This window comes from Salarias fasciatus, chromosome 22 (genome assembly GCF_902148845.1).
Source record: "Salarias fasciatus chromosome 22, fSalaFa1.1, whole genome shotgun sequence".
Lineage (NCBI taxonomy): Eukaryota > Metazoa > Chordata > Actinopteri > Blenniiformes > Blenniidae > Salarias > Salarias fasciatus.
Window position 1 is genome coordinate 10,230,955 of NC_043765.1, and position 20,528 is coordinate 10,251,482.

The 20,528-nt window shown below is 42.2% G+C and overlaps 3 protein-coding genes across 8 annotated transcripts in view; 2 read left to right on the plus strand and 1 right to left on the minus strand.

Annotated features, from left to right (window-relative positions):
• LOC115409078 (class I histocompatibility antigen, F10 alpha chain-like) overlaps positions 1-20,528 on the minus strand; it is a 420,939-nt gene that overhangs the window by 354,727 nt on the left and 45,684 nt on the right. The window contains exon 9 of one of the 4 annotated variants that reach the window (XM_030120072.1): positions 16,543-16,555. The exons of the other annotated variants lie outside the window; for them this stretch is intronic. The gene's annotated coding sequence lies outside the window, so the exon portion shown is untranslated. Of the gene's footprint in view, positions 1-16,542; positions 16,556-20,528 lie in introns of those variants that run through there. 4 annotated transcript variants of the gene reach the window in all.
• Positions 1-20,528, plus strand: part of LOC115409072 (class I histocompatibility antigen, F10 alpha chain-like) — a 324,040-nt gene that overhangs the window by 222,143 nt on the left and 81,369 nt on the right. Inside the window, exons 4-6 of one of the 3 annotated variants that reach the window (XM_030120065.1) lie at positions 15,244-15,522; positions 15,721-16,035; positions 16,150-16,360. The exons of 1 other annotated variant lie outside the window; for it this stretch is intronic. In XM_030120065.1, coding sequence (XP_029975925.1) covers positions 15,244-15,522; positions 15,721-16,035; positions 16,150-16,181 — 626 coding nt within the window. In that variant the 3' untranslated portion in view covers positions 16,182-16,360. Of the gene's footprint in view, positions 1-15,243; positions 15,523-15,720; positions 16,036-16,149; positions 16,361-17,911; positions 18,154-20,528 lie in introns of those variants that run through there. One more of the 3 variants, XM_030120064.1, reaches the window with a different exon arrangement.
• The window catches only part of LOC115409071 (class I histocompatibility antigen, F10 alpha chain-like), a 118,061-nt gene continuing 100,757 nt past the window's right edge, over positions 3,225-20,528 (plus strand). Inside the window, exon 1 of the mRNA XM_030120061.1 lies at positions 3,225-3,330. Coding sequence (XP_029975921.1) covers positions 3,276-3,330 — 55 coding nt within the window. The 5' untranslated portion in view covers positions 3,225-3,275. The remainder of the gene's footprint in view (positions 3,331-20,528) is intronic.

Sequence of the window (20,528 nt, forward strand, 5' to 3'; positions counted from 1 at the left end):
GCCCACTGAGGTCAAACACGGAAAAGGAGGATTTTGGCGAAAAAAGAAACTTTTGGGAGCTGGAAATGGATCCTCTCAGGTCTGAGGTGGAGGTAAATCAGGAGGAGCTCTTTGGAAGAATAAAAACTGAAAATTAAAGGGAAAAACGCCGTCTGGAGGAAGCTCGCAGCAGCAGTGAGCAGCGTCACCTGGACGAACGGACACCGGCTGAGGTCTGAACAGATTATTGATCCGTTAATTTAACCCTGATATTCCAAATAATGAGGCTGATTCATGTTGTACAGCTCAGAGTTTCAGTGTTTTGTTTAATTATGTCTCAAAGTCGGACAGCAGCACCGCGGCCCGGACTCCTCCCCACAGCGGGGACGGTCCCACCGAAACACACCCAGCACCGGACCCGGTGCCGAGCAGGACCCCGGACCGAGCGGGACACAGGACCGAACAGGACCCGGGACTCAGGCCACCGAGGGTGGCGCATGGCACCCGCTGCCGGATCTGCTTAAATGAAAGACAATTTATAGAAGTCTTCATAAAATGTTTGACAAAACGTCCTCTGTCTGGATTTAATCTCCCTTTAGTTCATATGTTATTTTCTAGGTTACTGGCTTCACATCACTGATTAAATAAATCATTTGCTAAACTTTAGAGTTTATTTACATTTCAGTAGTGGTTCTTCAGGTCCTGTGTCCTCCGTCCAGACCCAGTGCGGCTCTGCTGGTTCCCACATCAGCTCCTCTCGTGGCGCAAGCACATCAAAAGTAACTCTATCAGCCAATGCAATATTGTGTAAAACTGCCTAAATAAAGTCGCACACCTTTTCGGGGATGAACTGGAACAGCAGCGTTTCCCCCACTGGATCGAGCGTCTGAAGCAGCTCCGCAGCAGCAGCCTGTGCGTCTTTGCGCACTACTGCGCTCCTCTCCGTGGCAGGATGAACCAGCGGACTTATTGAAAGTTAAAAATCCTTTGTTAATCCCGCAAAGAAGAATTTTATTAGATATTCCATCAGGGCATCATTTTATTTTTTTATTTATTTTTAATCTGTCCTGAATGTGTGCTGCTTGTGCTTTATGGCGTGTTTGAGATGTGCTTTATAATTATTTTCACGCTCCGCCACGTTTTTCTGCACTGCACCACAAGTCCGCACTGACTGAAACTTGTGTACACGATGTCAGAGCTGTCGTGAGATTTCATCTTTCCAAACCATCACGACCAAATTGATAAATAACTAACCCGTCTTTCATATGGACGTACGACGGGTGTACGCCCATATACCGCCGTACAGCCGTTGGATAAATGAGGGCCACTGTGTTTCCTGGTGATCACGCCCTCCAGGCTATCTGCTCTTTGATTTACTGTGGTTAAAGTCTGCTGAAGATATAGCTCAGCTTTTTTTATTATCTTTTTTTTAAATCATTTGCCTTGGTCGGTGTATCTGGGGCAGAATCTGGGAGAGGTACAAAATCAACAAGTCAATAAAGTCATGTTGGACGACGGCTGAAGTTTCAGAGGCTGAATGTTCCTGATCGGTGTTCGCTGACGGCAGCAGATGAAGAGTCCCTCCAGCCTGCTGGAGTCCTGTGAGTATTTCAGTGTTTTACTAAAAATGTACCTTCTCCGTGGCCATGAGGTCTTTTCTCTTTGCGTTTCATCGTTACTCGTCTGTTTGGTGGAGTTTTATCTGATGCTAAAGGAGGCGGGGTCTCCACACAGCGCTCAGCGTCTGTACGTTCTGGTTGGCAACAAAGAGAATGAAGTCAGTAATAAGTGGTTCACTGAGAGGAACAGAAATGTCTTTATACTGTTTGAAGTAGGGGTGTAACGATACACAAAAATCTCGGTTCGATATGTACCTCGGTTCTGAGGTCACGGTTCGGTTCTGTTTCGATACAGTAGGGAACAAAATGCAAAACCTAAATTTTCTTGCTGTTGTCCATGCTTCCCATGTCCGCGTGTCTGTGTCCGCTTTGCGGCACATCACCGACGCGAACGCTCTTCTCTCCTGCTACATTTGGGCTCAGCTGTGTACGTTCCATGCAGGCGCACTGATCCACGCATCCTCCAGAAGCTTCTCCGGCTCTCTAGACTGTTTATCTGCTCCTTTATTTCAGATTATTTATAGGAAATGAGGCACATACATTGTCAGTACGTTATCATTTAGTATCAGAGTTTATTTAACCGGAGTTTGCATGTTCTCCCTGTTTATGCGTGGGTTCCCTCCGGGTACTCCGGCTTCCTCCCACAGTCCAAAAACATGCACGTCAGGTTAATTGGTCACTCTAAAAAAAAGAATTGCTCCTCGGTATGAATGTGTGAGTGAATGGTTGTATGTCTGTGTATGTATATATGTGTATGTATATATATGTCAGCCCTGCGACAGACTGGCGACCTGTCCAGGGCATACCCCCGCCTTCGTCCATAGCAGCTGGGATCGGCTCCAGCCACCCGCGACCCCGAAAGGGACCAGCGGCAGAAAATGAATGAATGAATGAGTTTATTTAACCTTTTTTTTCTGTTTCTGAATCTCGGGGCGGCGCCGGAGCGATTAGATACTTTCACTTCTGTGACAGACCTCCTCCTCCCTCCTGACAGAGTCTGCTCTCTCCGTCACCACCAGCTTTTCTCTGAGTTTCTTCAGACAGAGTTGCAGCCTGTTTGCTTCACAGACTCACTTTTCAAAGTTAGCGTCTGTCATGGTTTGTTTGATGTGGCGCTCTGGCGCATGCATGTACCGGCGCGACGTGCGCATACGTGCAACACGGTCACAAAATCTGTCCTGCGCGCGGACGTCCGTGGACAGAAATTCATGACATTACGTCCCAGGGACCAATGCGCCTCGCGGACATGTGAAGCGTGGATGAAGCTGCTAGCAGTAGCAATCATGGCTGCAGGTGTAGCTGCACATGGCAGCGGCAGAACGTAAACACACGCACCATCCGGCCGTGAGCCGGGGGAAAAAAACAAACTTTGGCCCGTGAACTCACCCGTGCACAGCCCTGTACCGAACCGAACGGCCCGTACCAAAACAGTTCAACATGTATTGTTACACCCCCAGTTTGAAGGCATCATCATGAATGTTTTTATGTACTTAAATATAATTTTAGCTTTGTTTTTACAGCCTCAGTGTGTCACTTTCACCCAGCAGCTCTCACATTGAACTCTCATTACTGCTCCAGCAGCCTCACACTGCTCCTTTATTTCCTCTTGGTTTCCTTCTTCTTCAGCTCAGACGCTCAAAGTGTTTCAGTGAGAGAAGAAAGAGAGGACAGGTGAACATGCAGCTCTTCCTGGCTCTCTGCTTTCTGCTGGGAATCCCCAGCGGGGCTCCAGGTAGGATTCCAGCTTTTTCCTCCACATCTCCTCTGATTCATATGGAGGACCAAAACTGCCATAATTCCAAATAAATACAGAAATATAAAAATGGGTCAACAGATAAATTTATGTGCCAATAAACCATACAAAATAATTTTTTTCATGAGAAAACCTATGAAATGTGACCGAAAATATATATTTTGACATTTTCAAGTCAGTCGATTTATTTAGTGATTTTTTTTCATTTTTGTATTTCCTTCCTTGTTATCTGTGACGCCTGTATTTATTTGTGTATTGTTCTACTTTCACAGTTTCTTTTCTCCAAATTATGTGTTTCTGTATTTTATTTTCATCTGACTTTCGATTTATTTATTGACACTTTTTTATTCACCGTCGCATTTTTATCTTCATTATTTACAATTTTGGATTTTCTTCCTCTGTTTTTTTCCATACATATTTCTTTCTTATGTGTCTGTTTCTCCTGAAGGAAGACAGGACAAGGAACCATTTGTCAGCTTGGTTTTCTGTTAAAATGACAGAATCAGATTCCATAAAATGCGTCCTTTTCTCAGTTTTTCATCTAATCCTCATCTAATTATTCACATTTCTATGGCTTCATATCAACATCTGTCTTCTGGACCTTCTGCTTCCAGAATCGAACGGTTGACTCTCTCACACATACTGCACATGGTAGAAGTGAACTCTCCCTGTCCTGTAGCTGAAATCCTGAAAAGATTAATCCTAAAAAAACAGGCGAGGCTTGGAAACACGGTATCCAAGAAGACGTTCAGAAAGGGAGATGCTTGTTTGTTGATATGAAACATGAACGGTTCCAGTAGAAGAGGCTGATACCAACTGATCTCACACCAAACAGGCCCAGACAGATGATTTATGTGTGAGAAGCAGAGAAAAAAGGTTCTTTATTTCAGTGTTTGTGAAAAATGTGTGAAAAGTTCCACTCTTCTGGGAATGTGGTTGGTTGAATAAACCTCGTCATTTGAAGGAAATCCCTTCATGAGCCAAGCTTTGTGTCCAGAGCGTGAATCTGTTTCCTGAGGAGTTTTATGTCTCCTTTACTGTAGTTACTGCTCTTTAACTTTGGACTGTCATGAACGAGAGACAGATGTTTGCACTGTTATGGAATTATGTGTAGGACGGTGGATTAAAGAACAGCTGAAAGTCTTACCTCAGAAAGATATTGTTAAAGGGAAAATAAAAACAACTTTTAAAATGGTAAATGGTAAATGGACTACACTTGTATAGCACTTTTTACACTGCACTGACAGAACCAAAAGCACTTCACACTGCAATATCACATTCACCTATTCACACCATACTGGGTAAGCTACTATTGTAGCCACAGCTTCCCTGGGGCAGACTGATAAAATAAAGTACTCTGCAGCAGTAATCAAATGAAAGTGGATGACTAATGATGCAGTGACAGCTGACGTCTTCCAGCTCAGAAAGTAGCAGAAAGTAGCCCGATGAGTCTCAGACTTCAGCAGACTTTCTCCTGAAGACAAACACAGTTCACATCTGTGCACATCAGGAACAAGCCAAGAAGCATCAAGTCAAATCACAACATGCCACAACTATTTAGTGGTGATTTCAATCAATTGTGAATCAATGAGAAGAAAGTGAGCTTTGATTGGTCTCATCAAGTGTTTCCAACCAGAGGAAGTGAAGAAAAAAGTGAAGAGATGCTCTTTGAATCTCATGGATTCAGGCTTTAAAGCAGCTCAACACTTTACACAAGAAAAGGAAGAAGCAGCCAGATCAGAGGGAAACAGCAAATGTCCAATCAGGCTGGACTGTCAGTGTTATTGATTGATTTACTCTCTTCTCTTTCTTCCAGAAATTCACTCCATGAGGATGTTCTACACTGCAGCCTCCAATGTTCCAAACTTTCCAGAGTTTGTGGCTGTGACTCTGGTGGATGAACTTCAGATTTCTCACTACGACAGCAACACCAGGAAAAAGGTTCCCACACAGGACTGGATGAAAAACATCACAGAGGGAGATCCAAAGTACTGGGAGAGGGGCACTGGAATCTTGATGGCTCATCAGCAGTGGTTTAAAACAAACATGGAAATCATGAAGCAGCGCTTCAACCAAAGTGGAGGTTGGTTTACACACACACACACACACACACACACACACACACACACACACACACACACACACACACACACACACACACACACACACAGCTTGCTGGTCAGGTCAGATCCAGTCCTCCTCCAGTAGAATCAAAGCAGATCCATAGAGAAATGTGAGAGCTGCTTTGTGAAATTCAAAGAAAACTTTTTCCAAACAGAGTTTGAATGAAAACTCCCAGTTTGTCTCTTGTTCTTTGAGCTTTGAGTCAGCAGCAGCAGCAGCAGCAGCAGCAGCAGCAGCAGGGGTGAAGTGGTTAGCACTGTCCCCTCACAGCAGGAGGACCTGGGTTGGATTCCTTTCTCTCCTCAGACTTTTTCCCAGCTCAGTGTGATGCTCACACACTCCATTCAGGCTGCTGATTGTTGACAGGAAGCAGATCAATATGTCCCACTGATCCTGAGTCAGCGTCAGCAGCCCGTTAGCTCCCTTGTTGAGCAGCCTGCAGCTCCATTCAACCATCTGAATGAGAAAATGGATCTTTATTGTGGAGACTGAGTGAGAAGCCAGATGTTCTTCTTCTTGGAGCTGATTGGAGAACTAATAGTTTGCTTCTCCTTCATGTGTGGATCATCTGCAGCTGCTCTCAGGAGACACCAAGACATGAAAACATGTGGAAAAGACTGATCAGCTTCAGGATTCGGTCCTTTTTACCGTCGTCTGCTTAACATGTGACATTAGCATCCGTTAGCCAGCGTGACATCACTTCCTGCTCATTTAGTGGTCTGAGAACACAAAGAGAAAAGTCAACTGATGGAGCAGATCTCCAAAGAAAAGACATTTTCTGTCCTGTTAGAGCTCCAACCACAAAGAGACTGGGAAAAGAACCAGGTTAACCTTCAGCTAGCTGGTTAAAGGAACTACATTAAACTTCAGCTATCTCAGGGCCAGTGATGAGAAAAATATCAGTAGTATTTTAAATATATTTCAAATGGCCTTCAGCACTAATATAATAGTTTAAAAAAATTGTCTCAAGATTTTATTAGGCATTCCAAGTAAACAAAACTATCAATACCTCACATGTTAAACATAAAAGGTGTATCAGCCCTTGGATTTACGAGGCGTGAGATCGGACTGATGTGTAAGGTCCCCTTTCAGTCAATTCACTCGGTACAACACATATTGTATGAGATATCACGGCCCCTTACGGCCTGCTGAAGACACCGCTATTGATGCCTTTACGGCAGATGAACTGTGATGACGTGGATGGCCCGCCCTCCGCTTATAAGTGCCAGTCATCACAGTCATCCTTTAGTTCTTACGCTCTTCACTGCAGGAGAACCAGGCACAACACCGTGAGCTCCAGGGTCAGGTAGGCAGACAGTCGCAAATTGCTCGGGACACACCAACGACAATTTCCATGTGTAGGCAGGCAAGTGTCAGCTTACTCTAACAAAATCAAGATCGTATAACACCATTAAAAAAGCTTAAACAATGACTTAATAGCAGTCCCGAAACTCTCAATTAACTTTATATCTCATGACCACACAGCGCATTCCTGGTTTGTGATCGAGACGCAAAATGAGTAAGAAAATGACAATTCGGACGCGGAGCTGTCTGTGGTGCTGAAGCGTCTCTCTCTCTGCAGGGTCCACACCCCAACACACATTTAATGAAACAACACCTGAAAGCAACAACCAAAAACAACAAATAGGTTTATGCTCAAAGCTCTACTGCTCATCTGTGCCGCTCCTCTTGCCCCTAATTCATACCATTCACACAGTCATCACAGTTAACAGTTAGCATGAAGTGATTCTCCACTGCCCTCCTCCGCTGACTGGATTCCACAAGTGAAGTTGGTTCGCAGCTGGGTGAACTACTTTGCAGGTGTGCTAACCGTTAGCGGCTAACGTGACTTCATTCAGAGAGAAACCACATTTTCAGCAACACTGCTTAAAAACAAAGAAACTCGCTTACTTGCCTTTATGAAAATGTCGAGAGCAAACAACCATGTTGGCAGATCTGGAGTGGAAAGTGATGCTCTTTCATGTCACTGCTGCGACCCCTGCCGTCTGACGCCTCTTCCTTATTTCCTCAGTCTGCTCGCCGTCATTTCTTTTCCAGGTGGGAAACTGGAAAAAACGGAGCTTGCCTTCTGTCCTGCTCCCGTTCCGTCGATGCGATTTATTATGGCAGCCTGTCACGCAACACGATCTTCCCATTTCTGAGAAATAATGCCGCACTCAAAGACGTGAATCACAGAGTGAGACCTTGGCCTGCGAAATGGCGATTCAATCCCACAATGCAACAGAGTGATGTCACCTGAAAAGGACTGATTCACTAATTCTCCGTGAACGTACGTACGCATTGGCATAGCAGAGTAACGTAAAAAAGGCAGCGTAGCGCTCTGCCTTTTTGCGTACATGATTTTTAGATGGTGAAACTGACTGCGCCTGCGCGAACACAAATCATTGCGACGACATGACAGATAAAGGCAGAGCAGCGCTGTGCCTTCGGGAGAGGGCGTGGCCTTCACTGTAACCAGTGTTAATTTTGACATGACTTTTTCATTTCATTTTAGTTTTAGTCACTCACTAAAGACTAGATTTAGTTAAAGTCACATTTTAGTTTTGTAGTTTTGTTTTGTTTTAGTTAAAATTTAGTCTGCTGAAATTATTTTTAGTTTTAGTCTTAATTTTAGTCTTGATGAAATTTGACAGTTTTGTTGTACTGTAGTAAATTAGAAAAATAGATAGATAGATAGATAGATAGATAGATAGATAGTAGTGCTGCACGATTATCGCAATCGCTATCGCAATCGCAATGTCAGCACGTGCAATTACGTAATCGCAAAAGGGGTGCGATTGTGCAATTATTAAAAAAAGTGTAAAAAAAAAACCCAAATAAACCTAACCCGTAGAGAGAGAGAGCAGATGTCTGCTGCAAGTCGTCTGCACTCGCTAACAGGTGCGTTTGTGCATTTTCACAGCGTGTCCCGACGTCGTGCGGGGTTTGTTCGCTGCGTTTCATTGGTCAGGTCAGCACAGGGTGCGCTCGCGAACAAGACTAGCGTATCCAGGAGAGGTGGAGCCATAATGGCGGACGCAGAGACTAGCGGCTCCAGGAGTGACGCTAAAAGGTCAGGTCTTTTTTTCTTTCATGTTGTGGTTTTTTTTTTTAATAATTGAAGTCATATAAACCGGAGTTTAAAAAAAATAAAGCGAGACAATGAGCAAATGTGACAGTTTGGTTATTGTTAAGCAATTATTTGAATTTACAGGGGAAAAATACATACCTTGATATGAAATTTCTGATACCGTGATATAAGATTTTGTTCATAGCTCCCAACCCTATCTGTGGTAAAGTTTTGTGTTATCATGTATCTCACAGAAGATACTTCATATTATTTTCAGTTTACAGAGATGTGCCTTTTTAGTTTGTACAATGCATAATTGTGCTATTTTGAATAAAAACAAAACAGTACTGTTGTGCTGGACACTGCTGTTTGTATATAGTAATTTTGGATATTTTGAGAATTATTACACAATTAAAATCCTCAGTAATCCATCTCTGCTTTGTCCTTGATTTATTCCCTGTGATAACCAAGCAAGTCTGTAGACTCAAGATGAACCAACTTTTTTTATTAAATCGCAAGCACAATTGCAATCGCAATATTGTCCACCTAATCGCCAATCGCACCTTTTCCACCTTAGATAGATAGATAGATAGATAGATAGATAGATAGATAGATAGATAGATAGATAACTTTGTTGTCCCAGTAAGAAATTTGTCTTGGGCAAAGTGCAAAGTGCTACATCAACATACATATACACATAAAAACAACACAACATAAAACCACAGTAGCAGAAGTGCAAAAGGATATTTGTCATGGTTGTAAAAACTCCACTGTAAGCATATCTTTAATTATGTTTAGATATTTAAATTTAGAATGTATCATAATAACTCTTGTATCATAAATACGAAAATCTATGGCTTGTTGGAAAATAATTACATACATGAACTTCAGATTATTTCTGTAAATTCTTACAACATATGACAGCCTGCAAGAAAAAAGCTCCAATCATAATGACCAGCAGGTGGCGGTAATGCAACCAATGGGATGCAAGCTGCCTAAAACATCACAGAAGAAGAAGAAGGAGCGAAGCACAACCATAGACATACATAGAAAGGCCAGATAGCTTACAGACTCTGTGAGCCAATGAGGGCTGACGTCGCTGCGCGGCGGCCATCTTAACTCGGGGCCGCTGGCTCTCTGATTACATTAAAGGTGTAATACAACATTTTGATTTCCGGGTGGATCACCTAAATAATTGGTGGGTCTGTTTGTCAATCATTCTGATGAGCTGCTTTCGTAAGGCGGTTCTACGTGCTTGCGCCCAATCAGCTTCTCCCTTTTGCGCATTCAGAGTGTTTATGTAGCCGGTGAGCTTCTGAGCTCGTACTTACCGATGGCGACTATGACATAATGTAACTGTAACTGTTTCGGAACAAAAGCTTTATTTATGAGCGAGGCGGATCGCAGAAACTGTAAACAGAGCCGTGCACGCCGGAGAAGAGGAGATCGCGCTCGTACACTTCCGCGTTTCCTGGGAGAAGCAGGAGAGCTGTGCGGATGGTCTGGCACATGCGCGTTGTTCAAAAAGTGAGTAACAGACGTGGGGCTTCGCCTTTTCGAGAAAATCGTGTATTAGACCTTTAATGCCCTGGAGCGTGTAATATTTAATTAAGCATAGCTTGGTCAATTTTCAACAGATTTTTAAATGGATTGATTTGTTATAAAAGCCAGAGATGTAGTTATTTACGGATAATTATAACCATGGGCTTTCATATCAAATTAAAAAAAAGTAGATAATAGAGCATTACCTGCCAGAGCACACATACAGTAAAGTTAAATCGTCAGTGTTTTAAACACTTTTTAAACACTATATTTCTAATACTTATGATATAAAGGGGTAAGTTGACCCACACAATATTTTAAACTTAAACTGAACAAATCATGTATGTACATTATATGAATTGTGATTCATATTGGTTCAATTTACCGCAAGGTTTTTGGTTCCTCTGGCCCTCCGGCCATCATTTTGATAAAACCTCACAAATTTAATGATTCAGAGTGACCTTTTGCTAAATGATTTACATAGTTCTGTACACTGAACATCACTAACAAGCATAATGTATAAGTTTAAACTTGGGTCCATTTGCTTTATTATAAAAATAATTATACCACAAAAGTCAAAGAATTCCACAGTCATTTGGAAAATATGTTTTTGTTCTTATTTTAGGGTCTTGTGACAACTCATGTATAGTTTGAAGGATCAAGGGGACGGTTCATTCATCTTACCTGTTCTCCCCTACATAGATTTTATGATACATTTTTAAATAAACACATCCAGTAACATGGCATCAAGGTTTCTTTTATTAACAGGTGCACACAATTACAAAACAATAAAAGATTCACTCCAGAGGCTGCAGAGGCTCATCCTTGGTCCATGGCAGGTTTTCATCTGCTCTTCTAGAGGCAGCAGTGCTTCTTGTTGTTACCGCTAAAATGTACAGTTAAATATTAAAACGTCCTTAATGCACAACACTTTATGTATTCCTAAACTGCAGTAACCGTGACAATATGAATATCACATATTCTTGTTGGCCAGTGATACACATACCCTTTGGAGACGAGCAGGAAGTTGAAAATGTTTGACACAACAGCAGCCTTAAGCCTGAACGTCTTCCCAGTCCTGTCAAAATCCTCACTCTGAAATGTTCACTGCACAGTTTGCAGTTTTTTGATGCAACAAAACCGTCCCTTTTTAGAGCAAGTTCCCATCGCCTCCTCTTCTCTGTGTTTTGGGAATCCTGAAAAACATGAGAAGGTACCAAAATATATGAGTTATTGACATTTTACACCCTTGTTATCTTTAACTTTAATGGTAAGAACACAAAATACTGAGCTAAATTATGATATTGTTGGGGTAATTCATGTAGCCTATGCTTGAATGCCATTATGAAACCCTAAATAACAGTAACATGTTAAAAGAAATGTGAAAAAGTAATATTCAATGATTATTATGTAAACAAATGGTAGAAACATTTCTAAAATGTCAGGGTCAAAATATCTTGTATTATACAAGTACAAATCCACTAAGTTATTAACAATAATCCTAAATATGTCCCTCAAGGCATTTCTTACGAGTGAAAGGTGATTCTACGGCTCTTGTTTTGACGGAACGTTCATTTGAGCTTCCATATGCTGCACTAAAGTGTGGCATCTTGCACTGGAGGAGGGCATTTTTACAAACACAAAGCCAGCCTGTAACTGTATCACAATGAATCTAAATCTAGGATATATTTCACTAATGAAACAGCTTGGAAATCATGTTAAAACTAAGGAGTAATTATGTCTTTCCCACCTGTATAGAATTAAGTCCCGGTTACTTTGTCCAAGTGGCTCACATGTCTCATTCACAACCTCTTGTTTCTTTGCTGGCTAATACCCAACTTCATCCACACAAATTGTCATTTAGACAAAATATGTTGTCACAAAATTATTATTGGTGTCACAGAAACCTTGATAATAATTGAAACTCCCAGATTGCAGCCATGCAAATGGCTGTAACACACAACTATGCAGCGACTTTCAAAAATAAAAACTGCAATTTCAACAGGTCTGCGTGCTCCGAATCATATCCACGTTAATAAGGTATTTAATAACTCAAACCATTTGTAAATCCGTCAAGAATTCAGCAAGTTAAGTGTATTTTTGTTTGCGTAGGTCGCTTACCTTCCATCCACTACTGCAGAGCGCTCCGGAGAAATCCCCCGAGGTAAGATGGCCGACCGGTGACGACGCCGGTGAAAGTCCAATGAGCCATCTGGCCTTTCTATGTAAATCTATGAGCACAACAACAAACAGTGCTGCTGCGGTGCTGCGTCTCCGTATCGGAGACAGAACAGAGCCGGATTGGAGCCAGTGAGCCCGGCATGAGGATGGCTGTAATAACCCAGCTTGTCCGGCGGCCAGCGTCAGCTTTTTCATCACATTCTTACTCATCAGTTCATGATTTTCAGAGATTATGTTGTAGTTTTTGTTTTCATTACTTATTATTACTATTACATTACTTTAATAGTATTAATTATTATTACATTACTTATTACTTATTAAATTTATGTTCTCGTCACAAATTAGTCACGGAATAAAGGGTCGTCAACGAATAGTTTTTGTTTAAGTTTTCGTTGACAAAATTAACACTGACTGTAACACAGCAAGAGGGGAGGTTACTTGTGCGGCTTCTCTGCTTGGCCAGGAGGAGTCTGTGTTGAGTCATTTTTACTGGGCTGTGAAAAGCACTAAATGCTGTCACTTTCAAACCGAAAGGTACTATATATAGTACTACATCGGAAATTAAAATTTAAAAAAGTATATATAAAATAATAATTATAAAGCAATCGGAAAAAATTTGAAAAACTAATTATTAAAATGGAATGATTTCATTTTTTCCTATACCTGGGCTGACTGCACGTCACTGGCAAGAACACCTCACTGATGAGCTCGCTGGCTACAGCCAGTTACCTTGTTTTCATCGGTGCTGGAATTAGCTAAACAGCTGTTGGAGTTATCCTCTGCTACTGTTGTAGCAGGAGTGGCTGCCCGCGGAGAGCTAATTTTCATGCTGCTAACAGGTCTCGTCATGAGCGCTAAACCAAAGGGGAAGAAGTCTGCCGTCCGTCCCTGTCCTCGGGGATGCGGCTTCTCCCTACACAAGAAGGACCAGCACGAGGCTTGTCCTGTCTGCCTGGGTATCGTCCACCCCAGGAGGAAACATTGAACTTATTGGCTGTGTTTTTCAGAGGGCAGAGCTCATTAACATCTCGTAAATAAAAAATGCGCATCTTGCTTGTTTAAAATGCCCGTTTTTACAGCGTTTTATTAAAAAACGGGCGTTTTTTCATGGCGTTCTACAGCCTTCGGCAAGAGCGGTGTAAAATACGCGCGTTTGATTTGTCTGAATGCACGTTTTTTATGGAGTCTAATTAAAAAACGGGCGCTTTTTACAGCATCTTAAGGATCAGACGCGTTGGATTAGCGGTGAATTGTGACTCCTTTGGCTTTCAATAGCAGGCTATTAGAGACACAAATCGTAACTTATTTACGCGTCAAATAACGCCACTTTTTATCAACTGAACGCCATTCAAAAGCGGTGTTCTAAACTAATCTACCCATGTCATTCATTCTATATTTCAAACAGTAATATAAAAAAAGCAAACTCCATTCCCTTTAATTTCATCTGGAGGAATAAAACGCTTTATTCTACTGTGTTTCTAATCCAAAATGAGAAAGGGAAGAAAGAAAAAGAAAAAAGAGGGAGGCCCTACAACCTTCAAATTGTGCAAATAGTGCTTTGGATTACATAATGTGCTGGGCTGGACAGTTCAAATACAAAGTGCATATGTGCTCTTATTACTGACTTTCATGAAGCAGCACTAATTTCTGAATTGGTCCACGACCGTAGGTTTTACTTCAAGTTTTCCTGAGTCCTTTATTCCAGCTTGTAGCTTCACTCTTCGCTTCTACTACCCGTCCCAATTGCCACTGTTTGCGTGGGAGGACATCTTCCTTTGCGATGACCACATCATTCTCCCTGAGATTATGCCGAGCCACATGCCACTTCTGTTTGGTGGAAATGTTTATTAATGATGGCCATTATGGCCATTTACAAAAGGTAAAAAGAAACCTGATGAGGATTGGGAATTGATATTTAATGCAATAGAAAACAATCCTTCATCAAATTGGAGAATTTTTTGGGGGGGAAAAAAATCGAATTAATTTTTTAAGTCCCAAAAAAACCACCAAAACATTGAGATTACGTGGCAGTTTGGAGGCTGATCACTGTAACTTATTCTGGGCCTGCCAAAAAGTTATTCCATTCTGGCAGGACATCCACAAAGGCTTGGAAAAGATTTTTGCTGATCAAATCCCCTTTATTTTGTTGTACTTATACGTTGTCTTGAAAATCACATATATAACTGCTCATGCAGATAAATACTAAATGAGAATTTTATTAATGTCAGCTAAGAGAACTTTAACGAAAAAATGGTTTCAAGCAGACATGCCAGGAAATCAAGAATGGCACACTGCTGTTTATCAAATATTTGTATGAAAGAAACTTATTTTTTTTATTATTTTTTTTTTTATTTATTAAAGAAACTTATAATGTGTTTGTGACTTCAGAAAGGCAAATTTTACATGCTATGACTCAAATAGACCCAGTGTATTTGAAACTTAATAATTATTTGTTTGAAAAACATCTCTGATTCACCGAAACAATTAGGAGGTTGTAAATCTGCATGAACACAACAGCTGTTTCCACTTGAACCATGGTTTAGTTTTGTTGGTTTGTTTGGATTTTTTTTTCTTTCTTACATTTTTTTGGTTTTTTTTTTTTTGCTTTTCATAAAAGAGGAAAAATGTCAAAGTTTATATTTATAATTTTTTTTTTTCAAGACATTTCATTGTTTGTTGGACTCAACAAAGTGTCCAAACATTTGACTGCAGCCATTCAGAACCTCACTTCATTGCCTTTGTCTTCAGTTCCTCTGAACAAAGTTGCTGAATGAATCCAAACCACTGATTGATGATGAAAAAGCTGCGACGCGTCAACATGGAGCTGAATCCAGAAGAAATCCATCAAGTCAGAGTCCTGATCACACACCAACACTCACTCACTGTGTGTGTGTGTGTGTGTGTGTGTGTGTGTGTGTGTGTGTGTGTGTGTGTGTGTGTGTGTGTGTGTGTGTGTGTGTCTTTCTGTCTCTCAGGTGTTCACGTCATCCAAAGGATGTATGGTTGTGAATGGGACGACGAAACTGATGAAGTGAACAGATGTGATCAACACTGTTACGATGGAGAAGATTTCATCGTTCTGGACCTGCAGAGAGAAACATGGATCGCTCCAGTTCAACAGGCTGTTCCAACCAAACACAAGTGGGACAATAACAAAGCAGATTTGGCTTATTGGAAAAACTACCTGACTCAGGAATGTCCTGATTGGCTGAAGAAGTATGTGGAGTTTGGTCGGAGCTCACTGATGAGAAAAGGTAAAATGTTTGGAGTTTGTCTCTCAGCTTCTCTTCTTTCATGCTGCTCTCAGCATCTCCTCTCCTCTCTCCATCTGGCCTTCCTTCATCCCTCTTTCCATGGCCCGTCTCTTCCTGGCTGCAGTGGCTGACATGAGAGAGAAAGAGTGTAGAGAAGAATCCAGTAAAGTGTGAGGTGTCTTCCTGCTTGTTCTCCAGATCTTCCCTCAGTGTCTGTCCTCCAGAAGACTCCCTCCTCTCCGCTCACCTGCCACGCTACAGGTTTCTACCCCGACAGAGCCGACTTGTTCTGGAAGAAAGACGAGGAGGAGCTCCATGAGGACGTGGTCAAAGGAGAGATCCTCCCCAACCATGACGGGAGCTTCCAGATGAGCGTTGATCTGGATCTTTCAGCGCTCAAAGATGAAGACTGGGGGAGGTACAGCTGTGTGTTTCATCTGGCTGGAGGACAGGAAGTCTCCAAGAGACTGGACAAACGGGACATCAGGACCAACTGGAAGACAAATGATGGAGGTCAGAGACTCTTCATTTCACTCTCATTCTCTCATTTGTCACTTCAGGAAATCAAGTCCAGCATGATAGAATGTGAAGTTGACTTCAGTCCAGAACTTTCCCCTCATTTCCCAGAGATCCAAACCTCCAGAGTTCATCTGGATTGATTTCCACATGTGACTGAGGCCTGGATCCCATCTGTCAGTCTGTGAATGCAGCGTCTTCTTCCTGCTTCCACTGTCCAAAAGCAGATGGGATGTGAGCCTCATGAGAGCAGCAGATCAGAATGTGGAGACGTTCCACTGACAGTGTCAATGCAGCCTCAATGCAGCCACAGTCATCTTGTCAGCAGTCTTTGCCGCTCTCTGCAGGCAGCAGTGCTGATGCAGCTGGAGGAGCTGCTGAGGCTCTTTGGAGACGTCCCACACTTCTCACACTCTGACATCAAATGTCCAAACTCCTCAGAGAGCTGAGCAGCTGTTTCTCTGCAGGGTTTCCCACTGGAGCTGCTGCTGGAGGAGTTGTTGCTGCTCTGCTCCTCCTGACAGGCTGCATCATGGGACTCATCATCTACAAGAAGAAACCACCTCAAGGTAAAGTAGAAACTCTCCTTTCCTCATCAGGATCATTGATGTGTGTGTGTTGAACCTGAAGGAGGGTTTGGAGTGGAAAAGAGTGGTCGTCATGGTAACCTCCTCCCTCTTTCTCCTGCTGGTTTTCAGGGTTCAGAGCCACTAAAGGCTGGTCCATGCTTCACATGTACACGTTTCTGCGTCCGTGCACCACCGATGAGCACGCGGTTTCTCCCATACTACATTTTGAGCTCAGCTGTGTACGTTCCATGCAGGCACGGTGACCCACACATTCTCGAGAAGCTTTTCCGGCACTACAGACTGTTTATCTGTTACTTTATTACAGATTATTATTTAGAGAAAATTAAACACATACATTGTCAGTACATTATCATTAAGTATTAAAGTTTATTTAGCCTTTTTTTTCCTGTTTCTGAATCGCGGGGGCGGCGCCGGAGCGATTAGTTACTTTCACTTCTGTCTGCAGACCTTCTCCTCCCTCCAAACAGAGTCTGCTCTCTCTTTCCACGAGTTTTTCACTCTTTCCGTGTCTTTAAGTGGAGCCATCAGGCTGTAGCTCCGTCTACTTTGACTTTTAACGTCATGTTTTGTTTGCTGTGGCGCTCTGGCGCATGCGTACACTTCTGCGACCTGCGCACAACGTGGTCTCAAAATCTGGCTGCTGCGCGGACATGCGCGGATTGGTCCGCGTGGACCCTAGCGGGCAGGAATTCATGATGATTTTTACGTCACGTGGACCAACGCGCAACATGCACCCACGCGGACATGTGAAGCATGGACGGGCCTGAACAGTGAGCACTTTCCTATTTCCTTTCATCAGGATGTTTCAGTGTTGTTTGATGTTTCTTTCTGTTGTTTCTGCCTTCAAGCTGACTTCTTGCTTTGGAACATGTTTCATGTGTTTCATTGTTTTTAGGAGGTTGTAGATTGTGTCTCTGTGGTGTCCAAGTTTCTTCCTTTGGATGTTCCTCTTCAGTGATTTCTCCTCTTCCTTTCAGACACAAATGACTGGAAACAAGTTTTGCTCTTTGTTGTCCAGTCTCTGAAACTTCCTCTTCATCTGAAAAATGATCCAGCCCTGGAAGAAGTGAGTCCATCAAGTGAAGCATGTCAGAAATCAGGCCGTAGTCTCCAACACTCCAGCTCCAGATGTGACATGTCATGAACATGTGGTGTTTGAATTGAAGACATTGGACACATTTCTCTCTGTTTGATCTGCTGTGTGGACACAAACATGGATTCCAGGTGAAAAGTGGATTGAATCCCACTAACAGAGGATTCTTTGTCTTTCTTTGTCTTGACAGGGGAGCAGTGAGGAGCAGAGCATGTGAGAAACCTCTTCATGAAAGGAAGAGTCCAAAGAGGCTCCAGTCATTGAGTCTGATGGAGCAAGAGCCAAAAGAAATGATGGAGAAGTTGCTGATTGCTCCACTCTGAGCTGCTCTCCAGGACGGGGCTCCTTCCTCCCTGTGGATTGACTTTGCTTTGGTGGAATCTTGCTGCAGCTTGTGGCTCTTTGAGTGTTTGGATCAGATGTTTTGGAGGAGGAGGCTCCTGCAGCAGTTCTCACACTGACAACTCAGTGAAAATCCTCTTTGGGCTTCAATTTTTCATTTGATTCAGTCAAACTGTCAAACTAGTGAGGGCTTGGTGTTTAGAATTTGGCTTTGCTTGATTTACAAACTTGAAAAATCAAATCAATACATTGGATTGATTGACAGAAAGATGATTGAGGCAAGTTCCCATGAAAAGCTGCTTGTTTCAAAAATGTGAAGAGATGAATCATGCCTCATCCTGAAATGAATCACTGTCTTCATCAGCGGATGAGACCAATATTTCTGGCAAATCCTGCAATCATGATCCAAGCATAACATTTGGCATGATGGTTCCAAAGAGGTTACTGATTGTAAATGACCTTGTTAAGGTTTATTTTATCGTGAAATTGTTTACAAGGTTCTTCTGTACTTCTAGCAATAATATAGTGTGCACTTTTATTTTTTTGGGTCCAGAACGCAGGGGCGTGAAAACTGCAGCCAAGTATACAGAAGCAGCAGCAGGAGCGCGAATGTGCAGAAGAGTGTGCTCCACAGTTAAAAACAGCAGATAAAGGCTGCATAAAGTATTATAAAATGTAACGGTTCTTTAGCACCTGGTTGATGAGGGAACAAGGTTGGTGGTAATGTTTTGTAATGTAAATGTACTTTGATTTACTTCATAGAGTTTGAATGAACTGCTGAGTGTGATGGTTATGATGGTTTCATGTACCAGACGGTGTCCATGTACGTCAGTGTAAGCTGTGTTCAGCAAAACAAAGTTTTATATGTTCAGTATTGAAGTAAAGTGAGGTTAAATACAATTGTAACTTGTATATTTTTTTTCATGGTTCAGAAAAGACAATGATGTTAAAAGATTTAAGGAATATATTTGGTAATAGCACTCGAATAAAGATTGTTATGGCTCAAAGGTGATTTAAGGACAAAGTACCGTTTTGGCCCGAATATAAGACAACTCCGATTATAACACGACCCCTGTTTTTCAAAGATCATTTAGTGAAAAAAAAATGCTGAAGACAGTAAGGTCACTCATAAAAAAACGTTTTATTATACAATTATTATAAACTCACAACTAAGATAACATTTCACGAAATATAAAATGAAAAAATATTACTACAGCTTTGAATAAAAAATATATTCTCATTCTCAAAATAAGAAACAATAAGCAACAAATAAGAAGCCTCAAGGGGTCAAAACTGCATAAATGATGTAAATAACCTTCCAGTGCCTTCAGCTGAATCAGGCTCTGGTGGTGGACATTCCGTCTGTCCGTTTTTCAGAGACATATTCACTCACCCTTCTATCAGTCTCTCTGAAGCGTCGCTCTTGGGACCACGGAAAGCTTTTCTCATAGCGTTAGCATCTGTAGGCGTTTTTTCTGTGCTCTCCATAAGAACGAGGCTCTGCTGCACCAGATCTCCTGGCGGCTTGGCAGTAGTTTGATGACTCTGCTGCGTTGATCACCATCAGTCTAAAGTTGGTATCTTAACTTCTCCTCTGTTGTTTGCTCAGTTGTCCAGCGTTCAGCCCCTTTGTTCCAGATGATCCGCCATTTTTCATCAGATCATTTGATCTCATTTCATCGCTCCACTCGCTCTCTGGTCAGTGATACTTTGGCTCCATCTAGCGGCGCGGATGCGTATTGACCATCTACCGTAAGTCCGCGATTATAACACGACCCCACTTTTGAGGATGCAATTTCTGGAAAAAAAACATCGTCTTATATTCGGGCCAATACGGTAATTCATGAGATGTAATATGATGGAGAATTAAAGGTGCATTAAGGAGTTTCACAACCTTAAAAATACTTATTTTCCACCATAAATATGTTCCACATTTTTAATGATGTGTACAATGTGCCCTGTATATTCATTACAAGTAGGCTACCTATAACAGCGCTAAATTGTCACTTGAAAGTTGCAGTGCCGGTCCGGCACCAGCATTTTTTTGGGGAGAATTTGAAAGGAATGATGTAATGCGCGCTCTGGCTGGTTAGGTTTCATTATGTCCGCCATTACTCCGCCAGATGCTTAGTGAGCAACAACTGAGCAGAAGCTTCCAGAAAGTAAGAAAAGACTGGCTTCTAGCACTGCCACAGCTCCACACAGACTCCACCAGGGAAAAGAAACTTAAATCTTACTTGAGCGCTTCTAAACGAGCAAAGACGGAGTCCCCCTCTTCCGTGCACGGGAGCCACAGAGACGAGTTTTTCACTAAGCTGCATTACGCCCAAGGCCTGCAGGGGGCGCTGTTTCGCATAAAACGTGCAAACTCCTTAAGGCACCTTTAAGGTTAAGGTGAAAACATTCTGTGAAAAGATGCTAATGTTACACCACTCAGGCGATGACGACGTGGTGTTGAAAAAGAG